Raw genomic sequence first — 27,574 nt, 5'->3', positions numbered from 1 at the left:
AATCTGATTTAGAACATTTTTGAAACTCAGTGACAGCGTTCTAGAGATATTATATTCACATGAAAAATCAATCCATTTTTATTTGTATAATGTCACAGTGACCTTTTGGCTCTCTCAAGGTGTGGAGATATTGCGCTGACAAGAATGGGGGGGGGCACCTGAAGACAGAAGCCCTCCAGCCTCGGCCGTCACCTCGGAATAAGAACATTGAGACGTTTTCACTGAAGCGTTTAACGAAGCTGGAACGAACATTTTAAACTGAGCGACTCTCTGGAGAATATTTACACTTTGATCGAAACACGTTTCCATAACCTTCAATTCATCTGTCGTTTCACTAACTGATCGGGTTCACATGCTTTTACTCTGAAAGGGGGATTTAACCTATTTCCCTTTAAACAAAGCTGACTTGACGTAGCTGTTCACCGGGGTCTCCTAGCAACGACAATAAACTTCTCCCCTCCTCCGTCAGTGTGTGGACCTGTATTTCCCTCACGTTATTTTATAAATGCAATACTTAATGATAATTTCAATAAAACAGACACTCAGACACTTTTCTTTAGAATGAAGTGCATTGGACTATGATGCAGCAGGACTGCTTGATATATGGTATTGAAGTTATCCTTCAATATGTTTCCCCTCATCATTGCTGCTGAAACCTTTCTCCTGATGATGTTCTCCTCTACACATCTGTGTCACTTGTGTCCGTCCTGGGAGACGGATCCTCACATGTGTCTCTCTGAGGTTTCTGCGTGTGTTTACCTGTTAAAAAGGTTTTTAGTAGTTTGTCCTGACTCTTGTTGAGGGTTAAGGACAGAGGATGTCTCACCACGTTAAAGCCCTATGAGACAAATTGTGATTTGTGAATATGGGCTTTACAAATAAAATTTGATTGATTGACTCGTATGGATCTGCAGCAGAAACAGGAAACAGGCGATGATGCAGTTTGTTTTGTGGTTTCACAAACAACAGATGCTTCGGTGCATTTCAGTCCCAAACATGAGAAATAATGTAAAATGTACCAAACATTAACAGAGTGGCTCATCATGTAGGTGAATGAATCTTACATTTGATGAACAAACTTAGGAGCTAAAAAAATCAACTAAATATATTGAGTTATTTCATATGGAAAGTTTCGTTCGGACGTTTTAATATACACAATTAAACGTCATATCCTGGTTTCAACCCAAAGCCTCGAAAAATGCATTGACACTTTTATTTTGAAACCGGAAGGGGTGACTGACGTCACTGCGGGAACACGTGTGTAATGGCTGCGTGCAAACGGGACGTTTAACATCTGCGTCTTAAACTCAGGTAGATCCAGATGTTTCTCACTTTATATCAACAGTGGACGAGCGTGTGTGTGACTCAGCACACCTGGTTACCGTAGTTACCGTGAGTTCGATTCCTCGGCTCTGAGCGGACGTCACATCCGACTGAGAGAGAATCTGTCTTTTAAAGTGATTTGATCTACAGGAGATTGTTGTTGAAGAAACGTGATAATTTATCAGTGAATCTCTGAATCTGCGCTTGAATTCGGCTTCGTGATAAAGCGATAGAACGTTTGTCTCAAGGAACAAGCTGGTGGAACAGCAGCTGATGCTAACGATGCTAATGATGCTAGCTGCAGAACGCTGGTGCAACAGCAGCTGATGCTAATGTTGTTAGCTGCAGAACGCTGGTGGAACAGCAGCTGATGCTAATGATGCTAATGTTGTTAGCTGCAGAACGCTGGTGAAACAGCAGCTGATGCTAATGATGCTAATGTTGTTAGCTGCAGAACGCTGGTGGAACAGCAGCTGATGCTAACGATGCTAATGTTGTTAGCTGTAGAACGCTGGTGGAACAGCAGCTGATGCTAATGTTGAGGTGAAGAGGAAGAGGAGCAGAGTGATGAAGATCTTCGTCATGGTTTCATTAGTTTCCAACCACAACAGGAAGTAACTGTGGATTCAGAGCAGCTGCTGGTTGTTGATCGGACGAACTAACCGGAACTAACCCGAACTAACCCGAACCCGTCAGGCGAGAGAAGAACCCCTCTAACGGTTCCTCTTCCATCAGTGAACTTACTCAAACTGGTTTTATCAACATCTTCTATCAGGAGAATCAAACATGGCGCTGCGGTCTTCTTCTCTTGCAGAGCTGCAGTCCTTCTCTGCTGAGCTCAGTGCTGCCGCGTGTGGCGGGAAGCTTTATTGCAGCAGATCTGATCCCCAGCACCGTTCTATAGAAAGTTGCAACAATTTTATTTTGAAAATCTCAGTCTAAAGCTCCACGTGTTTGTTGTTTCCTCTGGTCCGTTAGTTCTGGTTTCACGTTGTAATTTAGGGGCGAAAGAATTTAGTCCGATACGTACGTCCTGTCATCACCTGCGTGGGCGGAGTCTACCTGTACTTGACCCTTTGTCTTCCCACAGCTGAGACACAAAACAAGATGGAGGGGAAGCTGCAGCGGTGGGAGGAGCCGGCGGACTCGAAGCAGAGGAGGAAGATGAAGAGCGGTGATGATGAAAGTTCTGATGAGGAGAAGAACTTCACTCTGCTCACTGAGAGACGAGGAAGAGGAGAGACTGAGGAAGAACAGAGACACAACAGAGGAGAGGAGGAGGAGGAACTCAGTGATGAGGGAAAGGAAGACGAGTCTGGAGAAGAGGAGTCGTCTGACGGAGGTGAAGAAGATGAGGATGAAGAAGAAGAAGATGATGTTGGTGGCAGTAAAATCCAGACGAGAGAGGATATTAAAAAAGGTTAGTTTTTCAATTACTATATAAAGAGGGAGTGACTGTATATAAAGATGATCAGTGACTGTATATAAAGATGATCAGTGACTGTATATAAAGATGATCAGTAACTGTATATAAAGATGATCAGTGACTGTATATAAAGAGAATCAGTGACTGTATATAAACAGGTTCAGTGACAGTATATAAAGATGATCAGTGACTGTATATAAAGAGAATCAGTGACTGTATATAAAGAGAATCAGTGACTGTATATAAAGAGGATCAGTGACTGTATATAAAGATGATCAGTGACTGTATATAAAGAGGATCAGTGACTGTGTATAAAGATGATCAGTGACTGTATATAAAGATGATCAGTGACTGTATATAAAGATGATCAGTGACTGTATATAAAGTTGATCAGTTACTGTAAATAAAGAGGGTCAGTGACTGTATATAAAGAGGATCAGTGACTGTATATAAAGATGATCAGTGACTGTATATAAAGAGAATCAGTGACTGTATATAAAGATGATCAGTGACTGTATATAAAGAGGATCAGTGACTGTATATAAAGATGATCAGAGACTGTATATAAAGAGGATCAGTGACTGTATATAAAGATGATCAGTGACTGTATATAAAGAGAATCAGTGACTGTATATAAAGATTGGAGACACGTCTACATTCTGCTGCCCCCTTGTGACTGAATGGAACTTTGCACTCTTCCCTCAGAATTGTCCAACATGTCGTTTGAAGACGTCATGAAGCTGCAGAACAAAGTCGGAACCAAAGTTTACAACGAGGTCACTTACGGCAACAGAGAGAAACCCAAGAGCGGCGAGAAGAGACGACTGAACAAGAACAGGTGACCCGTCTGTGAAGACTCCTTCAGGTTCTTCTGTGAAGGATCACCTCTCTGCTCCTCGACCGGGGACCAGATGTTCATGTCGATTCTGTGTGTGTGATTTCAGACCGATGGAGATTTCAGCCAAGAGACGGGCGCCGTTTCTCCGCCAGGTTGTGGCCGTCAGGAAACCGGTGAGTGGAGGACGTGTGGAGTGAGTCTGTGTTTTCCAAAGCTCCGTTTAAACGTTTGTGTCTCTTCAGACGCTGAGAGATCCTCGATTTGACGACTTGTCAGGAGAATACAAGCCGGAGATCTTTGAGAAGACGTACAAGTTCATTGACAACCTCAAACAGAGAGAGAAAGAGGTGAGGAGCCAGTTCTTCAGTTGATGAACGGCTGTTGACGCCATTGGACTGAAGGTGAAACTTCCTGGTGTTTTTCTGCAGGTCGTCCAGAAGCAGCTGAAGAAGAAGAAGATGAGTGATGACAAGAAGGAGAAACTTCAGTTCCTCCTGAAGAGGATGGTGAGTCTCACAGCATCCGACTGCTCCCTTCACACCTGCTGCCATCAAATCAGAATAATACAAGGGTTTGTGACCTTTGACCTGCAGGAGAACCAGGAGCGGGCGAGGAAGAGCCGAGAGCAGCAGAGAGAGAGAGAGCTGCAGTTCAAGAGGCAGCAGAGAGAGCGAGCCAATCAGGGAGCTCAACCCTTCTTCCTTAAGAACTGTAATTCATTTTTTATAAATCACTTTTATTTGAATATTTGTCTCGTGTCACATTTGGAGACTTGATGTTTTTACTCTGGAACTAAACTCACCTCTTCTGGTTTGTTTTCTCAGCGGAGAAGAAGAAGCTGCAGCTGGCGGAGAAATACCAGGAGCTGAAGAAGAGTGGGAAACTGCAGAACTTCCTGAGTAAGAAGAGGAAGAGGAACGCTGGGAAAGATCGCAGGAAGCTGCCGCCGCAAAACGCCAAGACTTCGTGAAAAAACCTGTGAGCGTGTCGGCTGCAGCCTGTAATGACTCATTTCTGCCTGCAGGGGCTCCTGTAGTTTCAACGACTGTGGGGTCAACAATCTTTAGTTTGACAAAATAATTTCAGCTGTTTTCAGACATGAAGAGTTTTTCCCAGATGAAGAAGAAGCAGAGTGGGAACTCCCTCCTGCCGGGTTTGGACAAAGATTTTAAAAATGTATTCGGGACATTCACGAGCCTGAAAATATGGATCTGTGAGATCCGGTGTAGACTCCTCCTCTTCACGCTGAGATGTTTGTGTTCCTCCTGGTTCACGTCCACTCGCTCTCTGGGAAGCTTCCACACATTGTTCTGTTTGTTTTATCAAACTCATCAAGAATAAACTTTAACCCTCGGTGTTAAATTGTCTTTAATTTAAAACGCTGTGATGCGTTCAGTGATGCTCCGACATCTCAACGTTTATGAGAAAGTTCATCATGTTCACTGTCAGAAAATGAAACTTTGCAAAAACATGAAATGGATCCGGTAAAGAGAAACTCACCAGAACGACCCGAACCCTATCCTGTTGGTTAAAGTCTGAATGAATCTAAAAACCCTCCGTTCATGACAGAAGCTGTTTTGTCCTTTTGTTACAAGAAGTGAATTGAATGAATAGTTTAGTTTCTGTATTTTATTCAATAAAAGCACCGACAGTATATTTGAAAGCGGTGTGGTGCAGTGAACAGTAGAGGGAGCTGCAGGACAAATACTGAAGCTGTTCAACACAAACTGATTCAGGATCAATAGGAAACAATCAGATCAATAACTTTATAACACAAATCAATGTGTCCAGTAATGAAAAGTAACTGATTACTACTACTGAGGCACAGTATAGGTTTCAAAGAGCGAAATGATGTGATTTTCTTTTGAATATAATATCAAATCAATCAAACTTTATTCCTCACAATATGTCTCATTGTAATCATATTCCACGTCAGCTGCCACCTCGATCGTGGTCCACCATCATGATCTCTGATTCTCGATCCACCATCAGAATCCACCGTTTGGAGGAGTTTGATTACGTGATTATTGTAACGTCAAACAATTAAAAGTGTTTCAGCCTTGGGAGAGAAGGGCACCAGGCTAAAGGGTTTCCTCAGAGAAATAAGACAGCTGACACTGAGGAGCAACAGGGGGAGAGAGGGGGGGTCCAACAGGAGAGTTAGGTGAGTGAGGAGGAGACAGGGGGGGGGGGGGGGGTGGTCCAACAGGAGAGTTAGGTGAGTGAGGAGGAGACAGGGGGGGGGGGGTCCAACAGTAAGCAATATGGACATGGAGAGAGACGAGGAGGTGCTTAAAGTTCCTCGTCTAAAAAGAAAGACCAGGAGCAAACGTGGAAGCTCAAAAGCTAAAGAAGGGACATTGAAGAAAGGAGGGAGAGGAGGAGGAGCAGCAGAGGAGGAGAGGAGGTGAGGAAAGGAGGGAGAGGAGGAGATGAGAGAGGAGGAGATGAGGAGAGGTGAGGAAAGGAGGGAGAGGAGCAGCAGAGTCTGAGTCAAGCACAGAGACCGACTCTGCTCACAGGGAATCCTCTTTTCCTCTCCTGTCCTCCTCTTCTCCTCCTCTTTAACTCTCCTCTCCTCCTCTCCGACTCTGCTCCTCCTCTCCTCTCCTCCTCTGCTCCTCCTCTTTAACTCTCCTCCTCTCCTCTCCTCCTCTGCTGCTCCTCCTCTCCTCCTCTCCCTCCTTTCCTCACCTCCTCTCCTCCTCTCCTCCTCTCCTCCTCTCCTCCTCTCCTCCTCTCCTCCTCTCCTCCTCTGCTCCTCCTCTCCTCCTCTCCTCCTCTGCTCCTCCTCTCCTCCTCTGCTCCTCCTCTTTAACTCTCCTCCTCTCCTCTCCTCCTCTGCTGCTCCTCCTCTCCTCCTCTCCCTCCTTTCCTCACCTCCTCTCCTCCTCTCCTCCTCTCCTCCTCTGCTCCTCCTCTCCTCCTCTCCTCCTCTGCTCCTCCTCTCCTCCTCTGCTCCTCCTCTTTAACTCTCCTCCTCTCCTCTCCTCCTCTGCTGCTCTCCTCTCCTCCTCTCCCTCCTTTCCTCACCTCCTCTCCTCCTCTCCTCCTCTCCTCCTCTGCTCCTCCTCTCCTCTCCTCCTCTCCTCCTCTGCTGACTGTGAATCCTCCGACTTCAGAGCTGGAAGCCAGAAGAACTGAAGAAGCTACAGAGTGGTGAAGAAGAAAGTGTTTCTCCAGAAAACAAAGAACATGAAGGGAGTGAAAGTCGAGGATAACTTCTGTGATAAAGAACAGTTTTCAAACTCTGCACATGAGCAGCAAAGGGAGAGGAGGCTTCACTGAGGAGGAGAGGAGAGGAGGACAGAAGAGGAGGAGGAGAGGAGAGGAGGAGAGGAGAGGAGGAGAGAAGAGGAGGAGGAGAGGAGAGGAGAGGAGGAGAGGAGAGGAGGAGAGAAGAGGAGGAGGAGGAGAGGAGGAGAGGAGGAGGAGGAGAGGAGGAGGAGAGGAGGAGAGGAGGAGGAGGAGAGGAGGCTTCACTGAGGAGGAGAGGAGAGGAGGACAGAAGAGGAGGAGGAGAGGAGAGGAGGAGAGGAGAGGAGGAGAGAAGAGGAGGAGGAGAGGAGAGGAGAGGAGGAGAGAAGAGGAGGAGGAGAGGAGGAGAGGAGGAGGAGGAGAGGAGAGGAGGAGAGGAGGAGGAGGAGGCTTCACTGAGCAGGAGATGTACAGACACAAGAAGATTGTTCAGAGAATCAGACAGAAAAACAATGATGATGATGATGATGATGATGATGATGAATAAAGATGAACATCCTGATTACCATGCAGTCCTGTGTTTTTGTGGGTTTTTAATATTCTACAATATGAATCTTTTAAACATCAGTTCTTTGAAGATAAACGGAGCTGAGACGCTGTGAAGAGGTCTCTGATGTTCCAGCAAATAGAACTGAAAGGAACTGAAGTGACATTCTTACAAGAAACACATAGTGACCCTAAAAGTGAGAGTGGGAGGGGGAGGGGAGGGGCAGCTGGCCACCTCAGCACAACCAGTGGGGGGGGGGGGGGGGGGCATCATCTTCTCCAGGAGCTTTGCACCAGAGTCTTTAGAAGTGGAGGAGGTGGTGGAGGGCAAAGGTCGAGCAGTTTTATTTTGTTTGTATGAATGTTTATGCTCCGGTCTCAGGACCCGACAGAGTCTGTTTTTTAAAGGTTTTAGAAACGGCTTCAAGCAAAGTAAAAATTGATGATTTTTTATTTTTAGGAGATTTTAACTGTATGGAAGATGATGTTTTAGACAGGAACCACCTGGAGCCTCACAGAGCTTCACAGAGTGCTCTGAGGCAGCTGCTGCAGGCCCATGACCTGTGTGATGTGTGGAGAAGAAGGAATGAAAATAAGAGACAATTCACCTGGACTCAATGCTGAGGGAATCTCAGGCGGGAGGCCCCCGGCATCGATTCCAGTAGAGTTTTTTAAAGAGTTCTGGAACGAGATGGGTGAAGATCTTTTAACTGTTTTTAACGAGAGTTGTAGAGACTTGCTGCTTCCGATGAGCTGCAGGAGGGCAGTGATAACTCTCCTGCCGAAGAGAGGAGACCTTCAGGAGATCAAGAACTGGCGTCCGGTGTCGCTGTTCTGCACGGACTATAAGATCCTCTCCAAGGGGCTGGCTAACCGTCTGAGGGAGGTGATGGAGGAAGTGGTTCATCAAGACCAGACCTACTGTGTGCCTGGTAGGTCTGTCCTGGACCATGTGTCCTTAATTCAGGATATTGTGGACTTCATTAGACTTCAGTCCTCAGAGACAGTGTGTGTCCTCAGAGACAGTGTGTGTCGTCAGAGACAGTGAGACAGTGTGTGTCCTCAGAGACAGTGAGACAGTGTGTGTCCTCAGAGACAGTGTGTGTCCTCAGAGACAGTGAGACAGTGTGTGTCCTCAGAGACAGTGTGTGTCCTCAGAGACAGTGAGACAGTGTGTGTCCTCAGAGACAATGAGACAGTGTGTGTCCTCAGAGACAGTGTGTGTCCTCAGAGACAGTGAGACAGTGTGTGTCCTCAGAGACAGTGAGACAGTGTGTGTCCTCAGAGACAGTGTGTGTCCTCAGAGACAGTGTGTGTCGTCAGAGACAGTGAGACAGTGTGTGTCCTCAGAGACAGTGAGACAGTGTGTGTCCTCTGAGACAGTAAGATAGTGTGTGTCCTCAGAGTCAGTGAGACAGTGTGTGTCCTCAATCAATCAATCAATCAAGTTTATTTGTATAGCCCACATTCACAAATAACAATTCGTCTCATAGGGCTTTAACATTGTGTGACATCCTCTGTCCTTAACCCTCAACAAGAGTCAGGAGAAACTACTAAAAACCCTTTTAACAGGTGAAGACACGTAGAAACCTCAGAGAGACACATGTGAGGATCCGTCTCTCAGGACGGACAGAAGTGCAATAGATGTCAAGTGTAAGAAAACATCATCAGGATTTTTAGCAGCATCCATGAGGCTAAACATTTTTCAATACTATGTGTCAGGCAGTCCCGCTGCAATCACAGTCTCTGGCCAGCAGCAAGACCACGATCCAGCATCAGGATGGGATCCACTATAGTCCACAGTCATTGTCCACCGCCGCCAGTTAGGATCCATTATCAGCTGCTGCCTCGGTCGTGGTCCCTCATCATCCGATGCCAACGCGACAAAGGATCCTCCATTACAACGACGATCAGCTGGCACGATACAGAATCCACCGAACTGGATCCACCATTGCGACCTCCGACACGCGATCCACAATCATAATCCATGGTGCGGCCACAGCTGTGGCCCTGCATCCGGAGGCGCTAAGGCACAGAAACTCCGGGAAAAGGAGTCAAGTTAGTAACATGTACTGATCAGATAAGAATTACCTTGATGTGTTAGGGATGGAGAAAAGGAAGGAGAAGCAGGAAAGAGAAGCTCCGTGTGTCTTGTGTCATAGATTCCCTGTGCGTCTTAGCATCATCAGGGGTTTTTGCCATTTAATCAAATTTGGAACATCGCACTAATTAGCTCTAACTATAAGCTTTATAAAAAAGGAAGGTTTTGAGTCTACTTTTAAACGAACAGAGCGTGTCTGCCTCCCTAACTGAAAGTGAGAGATTATTCCACAGGAGTGGGGCTTGATGGCTAAAAGCTCTGGCTCCTACTCTACTTTTAGAGACTTTAGGGACAACAAGTAAACCTGAGTTCTGGGATCGGAGTGCTCTAGTAGGTTGATATGGAACTAACATCTCTTTAAGGTAAAGAGGTGCCATATCATTAAGGGCCTTGAAGGTGAGGAGGAGAATTTTAAATTCTATTCTAGATTTAACAGGAAGCCAGTGTAGCGATGCTAATACTGGAGAAATGTGCTCTCTTTTCTTAGTTCTCGTCAGGACACGTGCTGCGGCATTTTGGACCAGCTGCAGAGTCTTTAACGACTTGCTGCTGGAGCCTGATAATAATGAATTACAATAGTCCAGTCTCGATGTAACAAAGGCGTGGACTAGTTTTTCTGCATCTTTTTGCGAAAGGACATGTCTGATTTTTGAGATATTACGCAAGTGGAAAAACGCGGTCCTAGAAATTACTTTTAAGTGACTATTAAAGGACAAATCAGGATCGAAGGTCACTCCCAAGTTCCTGACTGTGTCATTGGAAGCAAGGGCAATGTCATCTAGCGTAGCTATATCATTAGATAATGTATCTCTAAGGTGTTTAGGGCCGAGTATTATAACCTCTGTTTTATCTGAGTTTAATAAGAGAAAATTGCGGGTCATCCAGGTTTTTATGTCCTTGAGACATGCTCGAAGTTTAGTTAATTGATTACTTTGATCAGGTTTTATTGACAAATATAACTGGGTGTCATCCGCATAACAGTGAAAATTTACCGAGTGCGTCCTGATAATGTTTCCTAGTGGAAGCATATATAATGAGAATAAAATTGGGCCGAGCACAGACCCCTGTGGGACACCATGGTTAACTTTGGTGCGCACCGATGACTCATCATTGATTTGAACGAATTGGGAGCGATCAGCAAAATAAGATTTAAACCAGTTTAAGGCCGTTCGTTTAATGTTAATTAACTGTTTTAGTCTCTCTAATAAAATTTGATGGTCAATTGTGTGGAATGCTGCACTGAGATCTAACAGAACGAGGACAGACACAAGTCCCTGATCTGAAGCTATTAGAAGGTCATTAGTGACTTTTGCCAGGGCTGTCTCTGTGCTGTGATTGGTTCTAAACCCAGACTGAAAGTCTTCATATATATTATTTTCCTGGAGAAACTCACACAGCTGATTGGCTACAACTTTTTCTAAGATTTTAGACAGGAAGGGGAGATTAGATATTGGCCTGTAATTGGCTAAAACCTCTAGGTCTAGGGTGGGTTTTTTGAGTAGGGGTTTGATTACAGCTATTTTAAAAGACTGTGGTACATAACCTGATGATAATGACAGATTGATTGTGTTAAGTAACGAATTATCTATTGGGGGGCAGAATTTCTTTAAGTAATTTAGTTGGAATCGGATCTAAAATACAGGTTGTTGGTTTAGAACCTGAGACTATTTTGGTAAACTGATCACGGGTGATCAGAGAGAAGCTGTCTAAGTAATGGGAAGGATTCTCAGCCGTTTCTGAGATCTCTGTTGTTGGGAGGGTATTAGTGCCAATTGAGGGCAGGAGATGATTGATTTTATTTCTAATAGTTAGAATTTTATCAATAAAAAAGGTCATAAAGATATTGCTATTTAGAGACAGTGTGTGTCCTCAGAGACAGTGAGACAGTGTGTGTCCTCAGAGTCAGTGAGACAGTGTGTGTCCTCAGAGTCAGTGAGACAGTGTGTGTCTTATTCTCTTCCACTCGTCTTGTTAGTAAACAACAGATTCAGATCTCGTGGCCTCAAGTTATTTATCTCGTTCACACGTTGTTATGTCGTGGTCACGTAATATATTTTACCAGATTCCACCAGGGGGCGCTGTAACTTACACAAGCTGGACCACAGCTGACAGCCTCACACGAGGTACAGAGACGATGTCGTCTTCATCTGATCTGAGACAGTTTGTCCTCTCACTTCATCAGTGAAGAACTGATCAGGTGGATCTTTGTCACAGCTCTGAGATCAGTGGGACTGAAGCGTCTCCTCATCACCATGGTAACCAGGAGCTCTTTATACAGAGCAGAACCTCTGCTGAGGTCCATCTGTCTCATCTGGTCCCAGTTTGTCAGAAGCAGATGTTCATCAACACACAGTGAAACATGTCTTCACCTGTAACAGCAGTGAATCCACCTCTCAGGTGTCCACTCTGCACTTTGACATGCAGAGGACACACACTGAGCTCTTAGCGTGTTCATTCCAACACGTGAACATGAAGCAGAGAGGAAGCTGCTCCACCTCTGAACAGGACTGAAGTCCCTGCTGCTCTTTCTACTGGATGAGCTGCATCACTGACTCACAGCTGAAGAAGTGAGTCTCTGGGACACTGATGTCTTCTTCTCTCAACAAGTGGGAGTGGTCTTAGTGGATCTGAGTGTGAAGAGGACAGTGTGTGTGGACGGAGGCTGAGCTGTGTCCTGAGGATCCAGAGGCTGAAGCAGCAGCAGCTTGTGTGTAGTCTCCAATCTACACAACCCCTAATCTGCATGTGTTTGTGAGATGAAGCCGGAGCACCTGGAGAAAACACGTGGAGAACATGCAGACTCCACACAGGAAGACCCATCTGAACCGGATTCAAACCAGCAACCTTCCTGCCCCGATTGTGTTTATTCACATGAAGAATGTGTTTATTGAAATGACACAACACAAGCAGAATATATAACCCCTCTATAAAGAGTCACATACAGTGTGTTTAAGTTTGTCTTTATTATTTTCCACCTTTGTCCCTCAGTCTGTCTCCATGTGTGTAGAACCACATTCTGTGTATATGTTTGTTTATGATCTTAAAGTTCCTGGATTCACGTCACAAATTGATTTAGTTCAACACAAAGTTAAACACATTGAAATCACTTTGAGTTTAAAATCAGTTTTGTCTTTGACACAAAAGATCAAAACTCTGGACTTAAAAATGGGACGTTTTCATTTCTGCATCAGGTGCAGAGCGGTGGTGGCTTTTCTACTTTTGACCCACAGGTGGCGCTGCAGTATAACAGCAGCACATCCCAGTCAAAGCCTTTATAGTCAGTCTATGAGTCAAACACATGGATCATTTCCTCTGTGACAAACCAGATGTAACGAGAAGAAAAACATCTCAGAGAGAAAAGTTCTGTTTCTACTTGTCTCTGCTTTAATGCTCAATAAACATCCTTCCACCGACTTCACTGGAATCATGACTCAGCGTTTCTTTCCTCTTCAAACAAACAGGTGGAAACATCTCGTCCTTGGTGCAGGTAAAAGAACAAAATCACCAGTTTGACATAATGGAAACAAGCAGAAGAAAAGTGAATGAGACATTTACAGAATGAAGAAGAGTCGATGAAGAGGTTCATAGTTTGTGGATTAGTTCATGAATCCATGATGAGTTTGAGTTTCCATATTTACTTTGCATTGTGAATTTGCTTCGTTTATAAATCTGAGTTCAGTCCAAACTAAGAGTTTAGCTTCGTCGTCCTACGAGGAGGAAGTGCTTGTTCTCATACGTCTCCGATCAGATCAGCTGGACACAAACCAGCAGCATGTGAGACAGTGGCTCATTGTGGCTAGCTAGCATTAGCATGGGACTTCAGCTGCTCAGCTTCAGCTCATTTAAACGCGTTCTCTCAGATCTGGATCTGAGGTCACACTTAATGAATCAAAGAGCAGCAGTGACTCTTTTATGTGTTAAAGGAGACACATTCTGTTCATGTTGTTCATTTCATTTGTGTTATGACTGTAAAATGTTTACATTCACTAATGTAAGGAAATTAAAAGACATCGCTCGTCAGACTGTCCATCGCTGCTGCTCCTCTCTTCAGCCTCCGTCTCAAACACTTGGTTTTAGCTCCTGTCTCTTTAAGACCCTCCTGCTCTGATTGGTCGGCTTCCATCAGAAGGTTTTAAGTTAAGTTAAGTTTGGCTGGGATCATGGACGTGTAACAGTTGAGCTGCGTTGAAGAGTCACTGATGCTGGGTCTGACCTGGGAGAGAGGCGGGGCTAACAGTCACACAGGACCCGCCCACACAGGACCCGCCCCTCACACTGACACACTGCAGTGAAGCTGAGACGAGAGAGAACTCGAGTCCAATAGTGGGAACAGAGTTTTTGTTGTGGTTTATAGTTGTGGTCGTAATTTATGTTTTGTTTACTGAGGATATTTTAATTTACTAAATTTAAGTCAAAGTCAGAATGAATATTCTTTAGAATTAAGTTCATTAATATTTGAAAGGATGAACTTATAGGATTATGCTCTATTATCATAACCGTGGTTCACAATGACAACAATATTATTTATCGACAAAATATAACGTTCAACAAAGTTTGTTAGTGTGACGGACCTGAATACTGAAGACCCGTCCTGCCCACTGTCCTGAACTCCAGCTCCTTCGTCCTCACTGGTTGTAAAGTAAGTCTGTCCCAGGGTAAGTGTACGTGGAGACACAACCAGGTGCTCACATGCTGCAGCAACAACACACACAAAGAGAACTGCCTCCACTGCCTTGACATACACAACATCCAACGCAGTCCAAAGGACGACTGTTGTCCGTGAGGGGGGACAGGGACAGAGAGGTTCTCCTCCTTGGACCAGGAGTGATCAGTGGGACCGAGCCCCCGACTGGGAGATGCTGGTGGACGTGGGTCAGGAGGAAAGATCTCACCTGGACCCAAGATGCTAGAGACATGTCCCCAGATCCAAACACCTGAGGACACTAAAGTACACAACTGAAGACATGTCCCTACATCCACGGGTCACTCACATCCATTACATCCACTGGCAGAAGGCTTTCATTAGTGCGGCAGAACATTACGTATTCTCCATCTTGTCTTATGTTTAATATAGTACTTCCATAGTACTTCCATAGTATTTCCACAGTACTTCCATAGTACTTCCATAGTTCTGCAGTACAAGCCAGTAGCCAGCTCCTTCGTGTCCTGCATCTTCATCTCCTCCAGTAACAAGGTCCTCTCTTTCCACCCGTTGTGTCATGCCCTCCTCCTCACCTGCCTATTAGGCTCTCTCTTTCTCCCTCTCTCTATCTCTCTGTTGGTGTGTAGGTGCGTGGCTGATTACTGATGTGAACCTGGTGTGCTGGAGTTGGGGCCTTGATTGACCAGCTGCCTTTATAAGCTCCACTACTACTCTCAGTCTGCGCCGGACTATAGACTCAGTTCAAGTTAGTCATAGCTGCTGCTATCGTACTATTTAGATTCTGTAACGTCCTGTTGATCCCGCATCTTAACCTTTCCTGTCTTCCTGCTCAGGACCAGCAGCTGGATTACAGCCCGACTCCAGCTCCAGTCCTGCCTGCCTGCCTGCCTGCTTAAGTTATTGGACTTTTCCAATAAAACTCAGTGACTTTACTCCTGTCTCAGCCTCTGCCTCTGTGTCCAAGCCTGGCCCTTAACACGTTGGTTGATTTGCTGCTCAGCGTCACATTGGATCGTTTGTTTCATATTAGACGACAGAGGTCGATGTTTTTGTCGTGAAGGCGCTCAGATTAATGCATCATGTTTCTGAGGAGATTAAAAGTTGGATCATCTGCGAACAATCACATGTTCTTGTGTTCAGTTTGTTGAGATTGTCGCTGTAAGGACATGAAGGGCCCACTAGGGGCAGTGAGCTGTTATATAGACAGGTGGGTGGATTTCCTAATCAAGTCCAATCAGTTTAATTAAACACAGCTGGACTCCAATGAAGGAGTAGAACCATCTGAAGGAGGATCAGAAGAAATGGACAACATGCTAGTTAAATATGAGTGTCACAGCAAAGGGTCTGAATACTTATGACCATGTGATATTTCAGTTTTTCTTTTTTATTAAATTTGCATAAATGTCTACATTTCAGTTTTTTTCTGTCAATAAACCTGATTCTGAAGATGGGGAGCTGAGTGTACATTAATGAGAAATAAAATGAACTTTTTTGATTTTAGCAAATGGCTGCAATGAAACAAAGAGTGAAATATTTAAAGGGGTCTGAATTCTTTCCGTACCCACTGTATTTGTATTTTATCGCCCAGGTTCAATATTCCAGTTTTTCTCATAGATGTTAACAAGGAGCAACTTCCTCTGTTTCAACAAGAGTCAAACTGCAGAGGAACTTAGTGATCAGTGAATAAAGCTCAGTCCCATGTGAGGATCCTCTCCCAGGACACACACATGTGCTGATGGAACTGAACACATCAACACAACAACACAACAACAGGATTCGCTGCAAACTTTGGTGGTTGTTCCACTCGTTCCTTCCCACCTGTTCTCCGTCTCTTGGATCAGAACCCTATGTATCAGGTGTGACTGTAAACACGTGGCTGCTCTTCTATAGCTGCAAACATCATGTGACCTTCAGCTGTGGTATGAAGGTATATAAACATAAACACATTTCACAAGCAGTCACAAAATAGAAAAGAAGGGTCAATTATATTTAGACAGAAATGTAGAGTTTCCTGATAGTTTAGACTTTCAGGTGTTTTTTGAGTTCAGTAAACGGAGCGAGCTGCTGTTTGAAGAGCTGCTTCATTTCACAAAGCAAAGAGCTGCTTCATCTTTCCCCTCAAAGCCACTCAGGACAGGAAGTGTCAGTAAACAGAAGAGGAGGAGATGCTTCCCTGAGAACCCACTGACACACTAACACTTCTACACTCAGGTCAAAGTTTAGTCACATGTATAAAACAACCACAGCTGACAAAATGAAACATATACAGCATATCAAAACACAGAATAAATAGACAATAATAAAATGTTAGACATCATAAATCATTTATAAATATTCCACTTTATCAAATTTAAAGGCAGTGAGCAGAAGCGGCTCATTGCTCTGCAACATTTGAGGAAAGGAGACTGATTCCAGAGTGAAGTCCTGTCAGGACGTCCAGGAGAATCCTGTGGGTCGACCTCAGAGCTCGGGAAGGTCCGACAGTTAAACCAGTTAAAGTGCTGAAAGATTGTTTCAATTATTAATAAATACTCACATCTAGAAATCTTAAAAAGAAGCCAGTGAAGAGATCACACTTTCTTTCTCCAGTTCAGCTACAGCTGCGTGTGAACTGCGACTGTTGGAGAATTACAATAATCTAACTGATAATAAGAGTGTGTATAATTAGAATCAGACAGTTTTATTTTCCTTGAAGGAAATGAGTGAACGTCCGTCCCGTGTTAGAAACCAACTCGTCCTCACTGGGAAGCTTCCACACATCGTCCTGCTGGTTCCTCTCATGGACTCACGAGGACATGTATAATCATAATGTATTCATGAGGCTCCTCTGGGGAAAGAGTCCAGCTGCTCTGACGTGAGAATAAAGAGAAACCTTTGACCTGTCGCTCACACTCGACTTCATGAAAAACATCCACCAGCTCCTCCTCCACCTCCTCCTCCACCTCCTCCTCCTCCTCCACCTCCTCCTCCACCTCCTCCTCCTCCACCTCCTCCTCCTCCTCCTCCTCCACCTCCTCCTCCACCTCCTCCTCCTCCTCCTCCTCCTCCTCCTCCTCCTCCTCCTCCTCCTCCTCCTCCTCCTCCTCCACCTCCACCTCCTCCTTGTTACATTTACTTGAAAAGAAACAGAAAATGATATAAAATAATAATCATAATAATAATAATAATTATGATAATAATCAGGAATACTTTATTGAACTCTGGGGGAATGTGATACAGTATATGATGATGATGATGAAGCTGGTGTATAACTAGTTTATATAATGATCTTTAACTCTTTAACTCGTTAAGTCTTTAGACTCCACATGTGAACACACTTCTTCGCCTCAATGTGATGATGAAGAAGATGAAGAAGATGAAGAAGATGAAGAAGATGAAGAAGATGAAGAAGATGAAGAAGATGAAGAAGATGAAGAAGATGAAGAAGATGAAGAAGATGAAGATGGTGTATAATTAGTTTATATTAGAGCTGTCAAACGATTAAAATATTTAATCGCGATTAATCGCATTTTGTCATAGTTAACTCGCGATTAATCGCAATTAATCGCAAATTTGTATCTATTCTGAATGTTCCTTCCTTTATTATTTTTCCATAATTTTACTTTCGTTTTAATGCTCTTATCAACATGGAAAAGTGGATTGGCTTGCTTTATGCAAATGTTTTATATTATTGAAAAACAACATTGCCAAACAGGGTGGTACAAAATAAAATTATAAAGTTCACATTTCAGGTAAACAAGGACTCAGCCTATAGTGCAGTTAAACCATGGCTTAATATTTTCTTTTTTTCAAGTTTGCTGTGAACATAGCAGTCAGTCCTCTTATTTCAGAAACAAATAAAAGGTAAGCCTACTACTTCTTTGCTTTAAGCTAGCTACTCAACAGACAAGCAACAAATAACAAACAAACAAAATACACAGGCAGGTGTCGGCCTACTTTGAAATAAATGAAACACAGAACTTTGTAGGGCTATTTGAGTCCTCCCCTTATTTGTGGAAAATGTATGAAATAAGAAGTACCCTATTTTTAAATAAATAAAAACATATAGCTGCAGCCTAATAGTGTAACGGACTGGGTTTATGTTTATGTTTGGTTTTGACGTATGCTCAGTAAAACACTGTTGAAGGAGCGCTCTGATGTCTGATGGTCAGTGAAGAGGTCTGGGTGGGACATGTGACTGTTTGGACCAATAGGATGGGGGGATCGGGGATCAATGAGGAAGTGAAGTGTTGATGTCTGCGAGAGACGGAGTAACAGCGAGAGATGCACATGTTCGTGTAGAGGAAAATACCAGTTACTAAACCACGAAGAAGTTCCGTGTCCTGTGGGACGCTACAATAGCTTTAAAATATATATTTTAGGTGGCGAAATATTTAAACAAAAAGCGAGAGCAGGTCAGACTGGAGGCGAACACAGATACTGAAGCTGCAGCTGCAGCTCTGCTTTAACTCGAGTTAAAAAAATTGCGTTAAAATGGGTTTGCGTTAACGCCGTTAATAACGCGTTAAACTGACAGCCCTAGTTTATATAATTAGTTTATATAATTATCCTGAGGTCTTTAGACTCCACATGTGAACACACTTCTTCGCCTCCATGTGATGATGAAGAGGAAGATGAAGAAGATGAAGAAGATGAAGAAGATGAAGAAGATGATGAAGATGGTGTATAATTAGTTTATATAATTATCCTTAAGTCTTTAGACTCCAAATGTGAACACACTTCTTCGCCTCTATGTGATGATGATGATGATGATGAAGAAGATGAAGAAGAAGATTAAGAAGATGAAGAAGATGAAGAAGATGAAGAAGATGAAGAAGATGAAGATGGTGTATATATATATAGTTTATATAATTATCCTTAAGTCTTTAGACTCCAAATGTGAACACACTTCTTCGCCTCCATGTGATGATGATGATGATGAAGAAGATGATGATGTTTATGATGAAGATGATGAAGAAGATGAAGAAGATGTATAATTAGTTTATATAATTATCCTTAAGTCTTTAGACTCCACATGTGAACACACTTCTTCGCCTCTATGTGATGATGAAGAAGATGAAGAAGATGAAGAAGATGAAGAAGATGAAGATGGTGTATAATTAGTTTATATAATTATCCTTAGGTCTTTAGACTCCACATGTGAACACACTTCTTCGCCTCTATGTGATGATGAAGAAGATGAAGAAGATGAAGAAGATGAAGAAGATGAAGAAGATGAAGAAGATGAAGAAGATGAAGAAGATGAAGATGGTGTATAATTAGTTTATATAATTATCCGTAGGTCTTTAGACTCCACATGTGAACACACTTCTTCGCCTCCACGTGAACTGAGTGTAAACAAACTGCTGCTCATTAGTATTCATGGGGCGGGACCACGTGTCTGTAAGCCCCTCCCCCTGGTGGATACGACCCAGCTCCAGCGGGTCGAGCTCAAACTGCTGCCCGGGATCCAGCTGCTGTCCCTCGGCCTCAGCGGGCTGCGTGTGTCGGAGAGAGAAGCGACACAGATCCTGGATCAGTTGTTTCTGGATCACGTCTCAGATCCTGAAGGATTCGAACCCAGACACAAGGTGATCAACGACATCCACTGGAGCTGCGGCCGCAGCAGCATCTCTGCGCCGGCATGTCCCGGCCCCGGAGCTCGGTGCTGCCGCTGCTCCGCCCGCCTCCCGCCGCTGCTCCGCCTCCCGCTGCTCCGCCTCCCGCTGCTCCGCCTCCCGCTGCTCCGCCTCCCGCTGCTCCGCCTCCCGCTGCTCCGCCTCCCGCTGCTCCGCCTCCCGCTGCTCCTGCTCCTCCTCGTTGCCGGGGTCCAGGTACCACTCACTCCGCTGGGCCACGTGTTCACTCCTGAGGGATGAGAAGATCATGTCAAGGTTTCCCTGACAATCTTCATCCTGGGTTCATATCTGAAATATATATATACATGTCTATGTATCCATAATACATACATATATAACATATGAAATATACAACATGTCTATATATCCATAATACATATATAATATCTGAAATATATATATATACATGTTTATATATCCATAATACATACATATATATAATATCTGAAATATATATATATATATATACACATGTATATATCCATTATATATATATATATATACATACATATATATATATAAATATATATATACATACATATATATATATAATATCTGAAATATATATATATATATATATCAGTATCTGGAGGATATTTTGGACACAAAACACACGAGACACAGATTCATGACAATAGTAAAACATTTATCTATAAATGTGTTGTTTCTCTGTGCGTGTTTACAACTTCCTTTGAAAGGTAAACTTATACATTCTCAAAAACAAGTTACAAACTAAACCATAATGATTCCAATGAAATTAATGTTTCGTGTTCTTCTTATATTTAGATTATTTAGTTAATTAATAGAATTCCGTTTCAATTCCTTCAAACCTGAAGTTCAGTTCAAGTTTACACGTATCATGAGAGCTTATCTTATCTTATCTTAGCTTAACTTATCTTATCTTATCTTATCTTAGCTTAGCTTAGCTTATCTTCTCTTCTCTTCTCTTCTCTTCTCTTCTCTTCTCTTCTCTTCTCTTAGCTTATCTTATCTTATCTTATCTTATCTTATCTTTGTTTAGTTTAGTGAAGCTCAGTTTAATTTAGCTTAATGTATCTTCCATGCTGGGATCACATCACATCATCCTGAATAGTTTTGTTAAGGCCGGCGCATGCTTCTGCGTTTTCAGGGGCCCGCAAGCGCAAGAGCCCTTCAGGGCCCCTAGCGTGCTAACGTGCTAACGTGCATACGTCTCCATTCTTACGTGCTTACGTGCGTCGCCCAATTTTTCTAACTAGACGGCAAAGCTCCGCAAGCCTCACGCAGCCGCTAGGCTGTGATTGGTCTGCTAATCTAAACTAAACTAAACTAAACTCCTTTCCGGAGTTTAGTTTCCGGTTTCATGCCCGATGATACCGGCGGAAACCGCGGAAGATTTAGAAGAATGAATATGGACCAACTAGAAAAGTGTTCGGCAGAAGAGATCTGAAACTATGACCACTTGTATAACGGAAAATATGGGACAAATTTGTCCCTCAGAAAAAGGCTATGATGAGCAGCAGTGGAGATGTAAATAAACAGTCGACGACGACTGCCACACACAAAGAAGGTCTAAGGTCGTCTTCGACAAAAAAAACATTACTCCCCCTAGTGGTCTGGTGGGGAACTGCTTTGCAACAAGCGCAACCCGATGGGAACCATAAATCAAAACGAGTCCGTCGACACAGCTGCGTGAAAAGCCGCAGACGCTGAAGCATGCGCCGGCCTGTACTGTGTGTATCTGTGTGCTATTGTGTATATCTGTGTGTTATTGTGTATATCTGTGTGTTATTGTGTATATCTGTGTGTTACTGTGTGTATCTGTGTGTTATTGTGTGTACTGATGATGCGCCCCCTGCTGGCCACTCACCTGTCGCCCCTCTCTGCAGGTCTCTTCAGCTTCTGGACGCATTGAGCTTCACATTCTGTGGAAGCAGAATAAGGGCGGGCGCCTGCAGAGCGGCGCCTGCTGCGACGGCGCCCCGGACGTGACGGAGGCGCGGTGCACGGTGGGCGGGTGTGACACCTTCTTCCGGGTGTGTCTGAAGGAGTTCCAGCTGAAGGTGTCCTCGGGGCCCTGCAGCTTCGGCTCCGCCTCCACGCCCGTGCTCGGGGGGAACAGCTTTTCATTGCCCAGCGCCAAGACCAACAAGTCCAGGATGGCGTTTCCGTTCAGCTTCGCGTGGCCGGTGAGTCTGAGTGTGTAGCAGAGTGTGTAGCAGAGTGTGTAGCAGAGTGTGTAGCAAACACCAGTGTGTTGATGCTGAGTGATGAGCTGGTGGTTCATGTAAGAACCTGATTTATTAGGTAAATTAGTTTGTGTGGTTCTGATTCATGAATAAACTAATGAAATTATAATGAAATGAATGTATTTAATTATTATTACAACTTTTAATCTTTAATATTTTGGAGTTTGTAGATAGTTGCAAATCTGTAGTTTCAGTTCAGACGCTGCTAAAGTGATCGTTGTTTCTGGATCGGGTCAGGGGTCAGGGGTCAGGGGTCAACGTGGTTGATTTCCTGTTTCTTCTTCTGTGTTTGAATTGTTGTAGCTACTTAAAGTGACCTTTCAGCAGCGTGGTGGGCGGGGCTTCCTCCCTCCCTGTCTCTTTCTCTCTCTCTCCTCCTCCCTCCCTGTCTCTCTCTCTCTCTCTTTCTCTCTCTCTCTCTCTCTCTCTCTCTCTCTCTCTCTCTCTCTCTGGGATTGGGGGGGTGGACCCTGGTTCAATGAGACAGTGCTTTGTTTGTTTGACCCACGTTACGCTGCAGAAACAACCACAGAACAATCCAACATCCGTTATTTTAATAAATGCTGAATGTAGTGAAGCTGTAGTAGTGGCTGCCTCCTCCTTGTTGGTGGAAGGGACATTTGACACACATATATAATTATATAACTCTGTGAGAGAGAGACTCCAAAATAAGTCGTTAATTATTTGTATTTGTGTTGTGCAGAGGTCGTACACGTTGATAGTGGAAGCTTTGGACTTCAATAATGACTCTTCCTCTAGTGGTGAGTATCATTATCTTCATCTTCATCTTCATCTTCATCTTCATCCCTCTTTCACTCCTCTGTGTTGAGTTTCCTGCTGAGACAAACATGACCTTTGACCTGACCTATCTGGGGCCTCAGTGTGAACAGCTCCATGTTCAGTTTAACATCAGATTTTATTTATATGACTAAAGATAAATTTGAGAGGAATTACAAAAGTAAAATTAGAACAAAATAGAAAATGAAAAAATAAACCATGATGTTTAAAAACCAGGTGTTAAATATTCATATTAAATAAATGTATGTATTATCCCCGAAACTCAACCATACTAAAAAGCACAATGTGTACATATATATGCATATATAAAAGTGAATATACTATAATAGGGCAACAGTATATCCATTGGTATATAAGATTAGATTAAATTTGAATATAAAATGGTTGAACTTACAACAGATACAGGAACATAAACACAGTATTTAATGACAATAGCAAAGGTTATAAAAGTGGATAAGGGGGATCAGTTCATTTGAGTTTTGAGACCGAACAGGCTGAGACGTTTCTCATAATCAGTGAGAGGCTAAAATATTAAAATATTAGATCACGTTCATTGAGGACGAGACTCAAACACAAACAGCCGAACTGCTGTGTTTGTTATATTCCACAGTTTGAAAATGCTGAGGTGCTCTGTGGTATTTCACCGGCGGGGGGGAAGTGTGGTCGGGCTGAGGTGACGGCGTCTGTTCAGCCGACGAACTGCTCGACCGAAAGAGCTGAAAACTCTTCTCCAGAAACCAATGAGCCTCGGCCTGGAAGCAAACTGTGACTCTTCACATTCAGATGGAGAATTAAAAAAGTGCTGGAAATAACACAGAGCTAACAGGTTTGAAAAATCTTTAACGTAAACAAAGCTGGATCGGCTCCGTCCAGGATATTTGAGCAAACAATCGAATCTAACACTTCACCGACGGAAACTGTCGTGGAGCTGAAACTGGTTCTGTTACACATTCAGTAGTGAGTAACTTTTACTGTCTGAAGTAGATTGAAGCAGAAACTCCATCTGGCCTGATATTTATCATTTGATCTACGAGTCAACCAAGATGATCGATAAGAATGATTTTGATCAGATTATCAGGATGTCGGAACATTCAGTTTCCAGCTCTCAGTCGGACATTACACTGTGAAGGTAGCATTCGTATGAAAGATGCAGTGTGTAGGATTTAGTGACCTCTAGTGGAGAATGATTAAAACCAAACTGATCAGAAACACTTGAACAAACATCAGTGAGATTAGAACGACCTGAAACGACAGAAACATCTTTACAAACATTTATTAACTACGTCTACTTTGAGTTTTTAGTTTGGTCCGTGTCCCATCTGCTTACATGGAGGAGGGTATGACCTGTACTGCAGCCAGACACTAGGGGGCAATAGAGAGGCTTTGGCTTCACTTTAAAAGAACAGTCATGTCGTCCATCTTAATTTTCTTCACTAATGAATAAAATCATTGTTCTTCATGAGTTTTGAATGTTAGGAACGAGGTCGTAACACGACTTCCTGCCTTCAGGTCTTTCACAGTAAAGTTCCTCCAGTGAGATCTAGTCGTCCTCAGGTCCTCAGGTTGTGAAGATCCCTCACCTCAGGGTTTCCTGTCTGACTCGTCTCACTCTGTCGTACGCTCAGCCATCGAGAGGGCCGTCCACTCGGGGATGATCCACCCGAGCCGGCAGTGGCAGGACCTGAACCACAACGGCCCAGTGGCTCGGTTCCGCTTCCGGATCCGACTCAGCTGCGACGAGCGATACTTCGGCTTCGGCTGCAACAAGTTCTGCCGACCGCGAGACGACTTCTTCGGACACTTTGAGTGTGACCACAACGGCAACAAGACGTGCCTGGAGGGCTGGTCCGGGCCGGACTGTACCACAGGTGAGTTCTCAGCTTCGTTCCTCTCGTGACACTCCAGTGACCACAGATCCAGAAACAAGATGAATTCCTTGTCTCTCTCTCCGCTGCTCTGTGGCTCTGCAGCGACGTGTCGACTCGGCTGCAGCTCAGAACACGGCTCGTGTAAAGCTCCCGGAGAGTGCAGGTGAGAACTCACTTCTGCTTTGATTTAATCCGATTTATTATTTCATTATTTAGTTGTTAGTTGTCAGTATATTCTGTATATTTTACAGTTTCAAATTATGTATTTAATTAAATTCCTTTTTACGGGTTAGGGTTAACGAGTTTGAGATGAGATTTCTGTTCATTGTTAAAAACTTTTAAATACATTTTCTGTGGAAGCAACAAAAATAACTGAGTTATTTGATGTAAACAGTCACGTGACTTGCGTTCATTAAGAGCCACGCCTATTGAAGTAAACAGCGTCTGATTCGTCAAACACAACTTTGAGCCTAAATGTCTCTATTTTGTGTATTTGCCTTGTGTCTGAATGATGCTAAAGAAAAACATTTGCCTCGTCTCTCCATCCATTGGGTGCAGTGTCATCGGACTCTCAATCAGGCTCCACCCCCCCCCCGCTCCTCCAATCAGCTCAGAAACCAGCCGGGGACGTCACAGATATAAATAATCTGCAGAGTCTCATCGGTTATTTAATCCAAAGTCTCTCGAGGAAAATGGAAAACATGGAATCAATCGTTTATACATTATTTCCTTTCAACTGGTAAAAAAATAAAAACATGAAACCATTACAATTTTAATTTAGAAAACAGGGAGTTTTTGATTGTATATGGTTACTCAGATGAGTTTATTGGTTTATTGATTGATGTATTAACTGTCATCACAACTCAATCATCAACCAATCACTGAATCTCAGAGGAAACCAAAAAAAAAACAGTTTCTTCATGAACAGCCGTTCAGAGTCTTTTCTTTATCTGTGACCCATAACCAATCAATCAATGGTCTTCCTGGTTGTCCATCAGTCCAGCTTCTCCTCCACAGCTTTGTTTCTGAGCGCCGCCTCAGAGCGGGCGGAGCTCCGGACGGCTCGCTGCATGAGCCAGGTCGCCAAGTGGACGGAGAGGAAGGCGCCGCCGGCCGCCCACAGCCAGTTCCTGGAGATCCAGCTCCGAGGCTTCATCCTGACAACACAAACATTGTGTTAACACTGGGACATGTTGTGTAATGCTGACTAAATACACCCTACGACTACTGGACTAGTAGTAGTACTAGTTTTACTATATTGGAATCCACTTCTGTTTTAGTGAAAAGTATTTTTGAATAAATGTTTTTGGGGTGGAAAAGCAAAACTATCTGAAAAATGAAATAGATATAGAGTTCAATAGGGAACGTGTGAGTGTGTGTGCTTGTGTCTGTGTGTTCACCAAAGCTGTATAACTGCGCAGGTTTCCCTGCAGCAGCATCTAGTGGCCTCTTTGGGGAACTGCAGCTCTAACTTCACTCAGCTACAAAAGAACTGAGTGTGAACATGGAGAATCAATCAAATTGTATAGCCCATATTCACAAATCACAATTTGTCTCATAGAGGTCTAGAATTGACATCCTCTGTTCTTAACACTCAACAAGAGTAAAACTACAAAAAGAAACTACTAACAGGGAAAGAACGTAGAAACCTCAGTGTGTTTCCTGAGCGTCTGTTCTCTGTGACTCTGGTGGGTGGGTGGGTGGGTCCCCCCCCCCCCCCCCCCCTGGTGAGTGGGTCCCCCCCCCCGGTGAGTGGGTCCCATCTCCTGAGAGAAGAACTGACTGAGAGTCTCAAGCAGCTGCAGCTGAAGAGTGAAGCTGAACTGAGATCAGTTAGAAACACTCTGAAGTTATTAACAACCAGAGTTTATCTCACAGATTCAGCAGGAAACTTTAATATGAAGGATTCTGAACAGTTTGGTGGATTTGTTGCAGCTGCAGCTCTTCAGGGTCAGAGAGCAGAAGATCATGGGTAATATCCAGTGGGACGACTCAGTCAGAGTCAACACATTGATTCACTTCATCAGACTGAGAACAACAGGTAACCACCTGTGGCTGCAGGGGGCGCTGTTGATCTGTAACAGTTACACAGTAAAGCTTTGAATTGACACCAGGTGAGAATCATTTTGTACCTGAGTCTGTTTCACTTGCTCTTGGCAGCAGGGGGCGCTGGTGAGTTTAAAACGTAGCTGACGATGCCGGGCTCAGGAATGAACTCTTCTCTGGCTGAACGCAGCGCTGAACTGGACTTCAGGTTGAACCAGCCCCAGTGGATCAGACCCAGACTCGTGCCCATCACAATCAAAACCTTGTAGTTCTGCCAGAACTGTTTCAGGCCCATGACTGAGCGGCTCCGACCTGCAGACAACCAACAGATGAAGGAAGTCGGTTCTTCAGTTCTACCGTCAGGTTCCTTTCTACACTTCACTCAAACCTGTATCTTATTCAACATTTAATTCAACTATTTCTGTTTTAAAATAACTGTTCCTTTTTAAAACCAATGATTTCACATCTTGTCTAGTCTGTTTCATTTAGCTGCCAATGTAAAGCACTTGTGTGGATTGAAGTAGTTTATTATTATCTGCTTTAATGTTGTTTAGATATTATAATTTATCTTTCGATGTTGAAACGAGGCTAAGCAGTGAAATTGTGTCATTACGAACCATATGACAATTCTGATAAATAACTTGTTTACTCTTTAACTAGTTGTAGTTATATATTAATAAATCTATTCAAAACTGACTTACTCATGAGTTGACTTTGATCATGGATTAACTGTCAGTTGTTTTCTACTTTAGTCTTTGATCTGACAGCAACATGTTGTCAATGACTCTTAGATAACATGCTAACAGAGCTAGCATGCTAACAGAGCTAACTGTTTTCCTGCAGCAGTAACCAGCTCTGCTCCCAGTAAAAACAACATTCACCACCAGTGGACTGCATTTTACATTTGAACATTCTCAACTG

At 43.6% G+C, this 27,574-nt stretch overlaps 2 protein-coding genes across 2 annotated transcripts; both read left to right on the top strand.

Moving 5' to 3' along the window:
• Positions 1 to 1,237: 1,237 nt before the first annotated feature.
• rrp36 (ribosomal RNA processing 36) lies at positions 1,238 to 4,949 on the top strand. The gene is made up of 8 exons (XM_061066632.1): positions 1,238 to 1,311; positions 2,414 to 2,743; positions 3,455 to 3,587; positions 3,694 to 3,760; positions 3,830 to 3,934; positions 4,016 to 4,093; positions 4,181 to 4,298; positions 4,412 to 4,949. Exons 2-8 carry the CDS (start codon positions 2,431 to 2,433, stop codon positions 4,555 to 4,557), a joined length of 960 nt encoding a protein of 319 aa, XP_060922615.1. The 5' UTR covers positions 1,238 to 1,311; positions 2,414 to 2,430; the 3' UTR covers positions 4,558 to 4,949.
• Positions 4,950 to 8,079: 3,130 nt separating this feature from the next.
• Positions 8,080 to 27,265, top strand: LOC132996891 (protein jagged-1a-like). Its single transcript, XM_061067259.1, has 7 exons — positions 8,080 to 8,263; positions 19,637 to 19,908; positions 21,582 to 21,881; positions 22,645 to 22,702; positions 24,365 to 24,607; positions 24,710 to 24,770; positions 26,543 to 27,265. The coding sequence occupies exons 1-7, from the start codon at positions 8,080 to 8,082 to the stop codon at positions 26,619 to 26,621; spliced, it is 1,197 nt and encodes a 398-aa protein (XP_060923242.1). The 3' UTR covers positions 26,622 to 27,265.
• The last annotated feature ends 309 nt before the right edge of the window (positions 27,266 to 27,574 follow it).

This window comes from Limanda limanda, chromosome 2 (assembly GCF_963576545.1).
Source record: "Limanda limanda chromosome 2, fLimLim1.1, whole genome shotgun sequence".
NCBI lineage: Eukaryota > Metazoa > Chordata > Actinopteri > Pleuronectiformes > Pleuronectidae > Limanda > Limanda limanda.
Note: the sequence above shows the minus strand (reverse complement) of the source record. Positions and strands in the feature narration are given on the sequence as shown.

What these genes read in the sequence shown, in the direction of transcription:
- LOC132996891 (XM_061067259.1), top strand. Translation starts at nt 8,080, where the DNA reads ATGAGCTGCAGGAGGGCAGTGATAACTCTCCTGCCGAAGAGAGGAGAC. An exon ending in CCAGACCTACTGTGTGCCTG is followed by an intron (nt 8,264 to 19,636) that starts GTAGGTCTGTCC and finishes ATCACGTCTCAG; the next exon opens with ATCCTGAAGGATTCGAACCC. An exon ending in CGTTCAGCTTCGCGTGGCCG is followed by an intron (nt 21,882 to 22,644) that starts GTGAGTCTGAGT and finishes TGTGTTGTGCAG; the next exon opens with AGGTCGTACACGTTGATAGT.
- rrp36 (XM_061066632.1), top strand. Translation starts at nt 2,431, where the DNA reads ATGGAGGGGAAGCTGCAGCGGTGGGAGGAGCCGGCGGACTCGAAGCAG. An exon ending in GAGAGAGGATATTAAAAAAG is followed by an intron (nt 2,744 to 3,454) that starts GTTAGTTTTTCA and finishes CTCTTCCCTCAG; the next exon opens with AATTGTCCAACATGTCGTTT. An exon ending in AGTTCCTCCTGAAGAGGATG is followed by an intron (nt 4,094 to 4,180) that starts GTGAGTCTCACA and finishes TTTGACCTGCAG; the next exon opens with GAGAACCAGGAGCGGGCGAG.